General features: G+C 41.8%; 1 protein-coding gene across 1 annotated transcript; it reads right to left on the bottom strand.

Moving 5' to 3' along the window:
- Positions 1 to 5,242: 5,242 nt before the first annotated feature.
- LOC130957405 (uncharacterized) lies at positions 5,243 to 5,854 on the bottom strand. The gene has a single exon (XM_057884265.1). The coding sequence runs from the start codon at positions 5,852 to 5,854 to the stop codon at positions 5,243 to 5,245; it is 612 nt and encodes a 203-aa protein (XP_057740248.1).
- Between the last annotated feature and the right edge of the window lie 852 nt (positions 5,855 to 6,706).

Raw genomic sequence — 6,706 nt, 5'->3', positions numbered from 1 at the left:
ATGATTGAAAAGATATGATTTGAAAAAGATTTGATTTTGAAAAATTATGAAAACTTAAAAAAAATTTGAATTAAAAACAAAATCTTCCCTCTTGTGCCATCCTGGCGTTAAACGCCCAGAATGGTATCCATTCTGGCGTTTAACACCCAAAACTCTACCTTTTTGGGTGTTAAACGCCCAGCCAGGCACCCTGGCTGGCGTTTAAACACCAGTTTTTCTTCCTCACTGGGCGTTTTGAACGCCCAGCTTTTTCTGTGTAATTCCTCTGCTGTATGTTCTGAATCTTCAACTCTCTGTATTATTGACTTGAAAAGACACAAAGAAAAAAGTTTTTTGAATTTTTAATGATGAGGAATAATCAAAATGCAACTAAAATCAAATAAACAATGCATGCAAGACACCAAACTTAGAAGTTTGTATACTACTAACAAATTGAGAATGCATATGAGAAACAACAAAACACTTAAGACAAGAGAATTTAAAGATCAGAGCAAGGAAATCATCAAGAACAACTTGAAGATCAATGAAGAACATAATGCATGTAATTTTCGAAACTTAGAAGACTAAAAACATGCAATGAACACCAAACTTAAAATTAGACACTAGACTCAAACAATAAACATAAAAATATTTTTGATTTTAAGATTTTATATATTCTTTTGGATTTTTCAAAAATTAAGTGGAAAAGAAAATAAGGATATCAAAATTCTTAATAAGAATTTCCAGGAATCATGCAATGTTAGTCTAAAGCTTTAGTCTAAAGAAATTAGACATGGCTAGCCAAGCTTCAGCAGGACATTACATTCAAGAGCTAAATTGTTGAGAATCAATCAGCTTTGGTGATGATGAAAACATCATCTGAAACTCTAGAATTCATTCTTAAGAACTCTGAAGAACAAAATAAAATAAAATTACCTAATCTAAGCAACAAAATGAACCGTCAGTTGTCCAAACTCAAACAATCCCCAGCAACGGCGCCAAAAAATTGGTGCACAAAATTGTGATCATCAATGGCGCCATCAACATGGTACGCTCAATTGCAATCTCAACTCTTTATCACAACTTCGCACAACTAACCAGCAAGTGCACAGGGTCGTCCAAGTAATAAACCTTACGCGAGTAAGGATCGATCCCACGGAGATTGTTGGTATGAAGCAAGCTATGGTCATCTTGTAAATCTCAGTCAGGCAGATTCAAATGGTTATGGAGGATTGATAATTAAAAGATGAATAAAACATAAAATAAAGATAGAGATACTTATGTAATTCATTGGTGAGAATTTCAGATAAGCGTATGGAGATGCTTTGTCCCTTCCGTCTCTCTGCTTTCCTATTGTCTTCATCCAATCCTTCTTACTCCCTTCCATGGCAAGCTGTATGTTGGGCATCACCGTTGTCAATGGCTACAGTCCGTCCTCTCAGTGAAAATGTTCAATGCGCTCTGTCACAGCACGGCTATTCATCTGTCGGTTCTCGATCATGTCGGAATAGAATCCAGTGATTCTTTTGCGTCTGTCACTAACGCCCCACAATCGCGAGTTTGAAGCTCGTCACAGTCATTCAATCCTTGAATCCTACTCGGAATACCACAGACAAGGTTTAGACTTTCCGGATTCTCAAGAATGTTGCCATCAATTCTAGCTTATACCACGAAGATTCTGATTAAGGAATCCAAGAGATAAACACTCAAGCCTTGTTTGCTTGTAGAACGGAAGTGGTTGTCAGGCACGCGTTCATAAGTGAGAATGATGATGAGCGTCACATAATCATCACATCCATCATGTTTTTGGGTGCAAATGAATATCTTAGAACAAGAATGAGCTGAATTGAATAGAAGACCAATAGTAATTGCATTAATACTTGAGGTACAGCAGAGCTCCACACCTTAATCTATGGTGTGTAGAAACTCCACCGTTGAAAATACATAAGAACAAGGTCTAGGCATGGCCGTGAGGCCAGCCCCCATGATCTAAGAACTCGACGTCCAAAGATGAAAATACAATAGCAAATGGTCCTATTTATAGAGAACTAGCAGCTTAGGGTTTACAAAAATGAGTAAATGACGTAAAAATCCACTTCCGGGCCCACTTGGTGTGTGCTTGGGCTGAGCATTGAAGCTTCGATGTGTAGAGACATTTCTTGGAGTTAAACGCCAGCTTTTGTGCCAGTTTGGGCGTTTAACTCCTACTTCTGTGCCAGTTCCGGCGTTTAATGCTGGGCAGTCTTGTGCTGATTTGGAACGCAGGTTTAGGCCATCAAATCTCGGGCAAAGTATGAACTATTATATATTTATGGAAAGCCCAGGATGTCTACTTTTCAACGCAATTGAGAGAGCGATAATTGGGCTTTTGTAGCTCTAGAAAATCCACTTCAAGTGCAGGGAGGTCAGAATCCAACAGCATCTACAGTCCTTTTCAGCCTCTGAATCAGATTTTTGCTCAGGTCCCTCAATTTCAGCCAGAAAATACCTAAAATCACAGAAAAACACACAAACTCATAGTAAAGTCCAGAAAAGTGAATTTTAAATAAAAAATAATAAAAATATAATAAAAACTAACTAAAACATACTAAAAGCATACTAAAAACAATGCCAAAAGGCGTATAAATTATCCGCTCATCAAAGCCTGATCCAGGAAACTCTCCAAGAACCATCTGTAGTAAAAGCAGAAGACAAACGAGATGTCCTTGAGATAACTGGGCTAAACCTCGGATGGATGAATCCCTTGGTCGAATACTTAAAATTCGACATCCTCCCCAAAGAGGAAAAAGAGATTAAGAAAATCCGGAGGGAAGCACAACATTACACTCTGGTAAAGAATATCCTTTATAAAAGAGGAATATCAATACCATTGTTGAAATGCGTACCGACCTCAAAGACAACTGAGGTATTAGAGGAGGTTCACAATGGGATCTGCGGAAACCATCTCGGAGCCAGGTCACTAGCCACGAAAGTAATCCGAGCTGGATTTTATTGGCCGACCTTGCAGAAAGATGCCATAGAATTTGTGAAAAAGTGCCGGCCATGCCAAATGCACGCAAATTTCCACGTGGCTCCCCCCGAGGTGCTAATCAGCATAACTTCTCCATGGCCCTTTGCAAAATAGGGGATAGATCTGTTAGGTCCTTTTCCCCAGGCCCCAGGACAAGTCAAATACTTGATCGTGGGAATAGACTACTTCACAAAGTGGATAGAAGCAGAGCCATTGGCCACTATATCAGCCCAAAGAAGCCGGAGGTTCCTCTACAAAAATATCATCACAAGGTTTGGAATACCCCATTCCATTACTACAGACAACAGAACCCAGTTCACTGACTCTACCTTCAAAAGCCTAGTGGCCAGCATGAATATCAAACACCAGTTCACTTCGGTGGAACATCCACAACCCAATGGACAAGTTGAGGCAGCCAACATAGTCATACTGGCAGGGCTGAAGAAAAGACTACAAGAAGCAAAGGGAGCTTGGACAGAAGAGCTCCCACAAGTATTATGGGCTTATCGAACGATGCCACAATCTGCCACTAGAGAAACACCTTTTCAACTTGTTTATGGCGTAGAAGCCATGATACCAGTAGAAATCAGCGAACAAAGTCCAAGGGTGATTCTCCATGATGAGGTCAGAAACATACAGGGGCACAAAGAGGAGCTCGAACTACTCCCCGAAGTCCGAGAGCAAGCCCAGATAAGAGAAGCAGCGTTGAAACAAAGAATGACCACCAGGTACAACAAAAAAGTCATTCGAAGAAGCTTCACCTCAAACGACTTGGTCTTGATCAGAAACGACATTGGAGTCAATAAATCAGGGAAAGGAAAACTCGCTGCTAATTGGAAGGGACCATACAAGATTAGAGAAGTCCTAGGAAGAGGTTATTATAAGGTGACTGACCTAAATGGCACCAAGTTACCAAGGTCGTGGCATGCTTGCAACATGAAAAGGTACTATATTTAAAAGCGAACTCTACTCCCTGATGCACTCTTTTCCCTACTTCATGATTTTTTCCCAAAAAACAAAGGGTTTTTTCTGAAGAAAGGGTTTTTAACGAGGCATCATAGTAGAGCCTACGGGGAATAAGTTGTTAAAAGCCCTTAGTAGCAGTAAAAAGTACCTTTCCAAATAAATAAAGATCTTTTTCAAATATCTCTCATAAAAATTCCTTCTCGTTTATTTTCTTTTCTACGAAACGCGCCGACTTAAGCTCGACAAAACGTGAAAATCCCATGAACCGACCTAGATGGTCGTCAGGATAAAACGACGAGGTACAAGTCGGTGTAAAGAGGTTATATAAGTTGATCGTAAGAAACTCGGAAACACTCCGACTCATAAGTCGAAATGAAAACCCGAGTAGAGAAGCTCGGAAACACTTCTACCCGTAAATCGAAATGAAAAACCGAGTAGAAGAAAAACGCATCGCAAAAATAACCTAAGACATAAAAGCTCAATAAACCACAAAGTTGAGTATAAAGGAATAGTGGAAAAGAAAGATCGAAAAAAATCTAAGGCCAAAAGACTGTCAAGCTCATAAAGACAGACAAGCCAAAGAAAAGGTTTTTCAAGAAAAAGGTCGGAGAAATTTTCTAAAGTATCAAACAAGAACAGAAAAGCATGCACATAAAAGGTAACTTAAACCCTTATCCAAAAAAGGGTATTTATAAATATTTTCTTGTTACCCTTATCCAAAAAAGGGTTTTTTAAATATTTTTTGTTTACGGCCTTAAAAGGCCAAGAGAAATGTCAGTGTACCATTACTACCACAGATATAAAAAGAGTTCAAAAAAGGGGGGACCCACAGGCCGGGCCCCTATATAGCCAACAATTTTTTTAAGCATCACCACCGGGAGTAGTAGGATCACCACCAGAATCAGGAAGAAGAGTCGGAGCGCCATCAGGACCAGGGAGAAAGGCACCTACAGGAGTTGGAAGAGAAGTCTCGGGAGTCTCGGAAGAACTCGGAGCATTGTCTGGACGGGGAGGAGACTCTATGATTCTCTGACCCCTAGTCTTCAACTCAGACTCAGATACAGGTCGGGGAGGACACACAATGGCCCCATTAATGACAATTTTGTCAGGGTCCAAAGGAGAGAGATCCAAATCGGGAGCAAGGACTCCGACCTGCTCCTTAAAAATCCTCCAAGCCTCCTCGGCTCCCTCAGCAATAGAGTCCTCCAACTCGGCGTAAGCAGTCCGAGAATTCAACAAGTCCTTCCTCACCTCCATGAGATCCTTGAACAAGCTTGAATAACTCTCCTACGCCTTCTTCCTCAAGCCCTCCTCCATATTGCATTGGGCTTGTAACTTGCTCCCCTTCTCCCGAAGATCATCCCTCTCCTCCCTCAATTTAGTGACCTCCTCCTTCAACTCCTTCTCATGTTTCTGATATATGAGAAGCCTTTCCTCCAACTCTTCAACCCTCAAAGTTGAACCCAGAGAGCTAAGAGGAGTCTTCTCAAAAACATCAAGAAACTTGGTACACACCGCCGCCGCCCTGACACTCTCCTGAGCCAGAATAGTGAGGTGGTTCCGGACAGAAACATCATCCATACCTATACGGGTATGGGGATAGATGTGTTTCTGGACAAATGCAGGAGCATCCACCTTAGCCTCACCTTCAAAAGAAGAGGAAGACTCTAAATTCTTACGCTTCTTCTTCTCTGGCTCAGGAGAAGGTCGGGGGGGAGGGGGCGGCTGAGAAGAAGCCGAGGAGGAAATAACAATAGGCCGAGAAGGGGTCCCCAAAGTTTGAGGAGGAGGAGGAGGAAGAGAGGAGCTAGTTACCCTGGCACTGCCGGCCATGGCGCGAGATCTTGCCCTGGCCTCCTGGACTCTCTGGTAAGATTTGCTGGAATTCTTCTTCGCCATCTCTGTGAAAGCAATTATTAGCCAAAAAATTCAGACAAGTCGAAAAAACAAGATACAAGTCGGAAACAAAGTATAAAAGACAAAGGCTACCTAATTGTGCCTGGACAAAGGCCGGAGACCCCTAGAGAAAATTTTTGGTATCCAGATATGGGGCCCTCCCCCACACTTCTCGGAAGAACCCCACAATGGTTGCCTCCACCTCATCCAAGTCATCCAAACCATATTTCTCGTAGGGGGAGGCCTCCAACCAATACAGAGGAAAGCGAGGAATAGAATTTTCATCCAGGAAAAAGGGGTGGTGACCCTCTACACCTTGAACTTTGAAAAAATAATTTTTAAAGACATGGAAGGATTCATCAAAAAGGGTGAAAACTCTCCGACCTTGTATGGCTCGGAAAGACACCCATTGCTGCTTGTTATTTAGCCCACTGAAGGGCTTGGTCATGTGAAAAAGATAGAAGAAAATCCTCAAAGAGGTCGGAAAATCTAAGGCGTGGCTGATAAACTGGTAAATTTTCAGAAAACCCCAAGAATTGGGGTGAAGTTGGGTAGGAGCAACTCGGCAGTGACGCAAAACAGCTATTTCAAAATCAGAAAATGGAAGAAAAACACCCAAACGGGTAATCATGCTTTCATACATATAGAAAAAATGAGGGACCTCCTCAGTATCCCTCCCAAAACAAACCCGGTCTTCCAGACCCGGGACCACCAATTCATACTTCGGCTCACCCTCCTCAGAAGTACAAATATGGTGATGAGTGCGAAGGTTGGTGATGAACTCGGCATCGACCAAGGGTTTCTCCCCCAAGACCGTAACATCAACCCACTGAGCAAGAACTTCTACAGAAGACA

Source organism: Arachis stenosperma, chromosome 10 (genome assembly GCF_014773155.1).
Source record: "Arachis stenosperma cultivar V10309 chromosome 10, arast.V10309.gnm1.PFL2, whole genome shotgun sequence".
NCBI lineage: Eukaryota > Viridiplantae > Streptophyta > Magnoliopsida > Fabales > Fabaceae > Arachis > Arachis stenosperma.
Note: the sequence above shows the minus strand (reverse complement) of the source record. Positions and strands in the feature narration are given on the sequence as shown.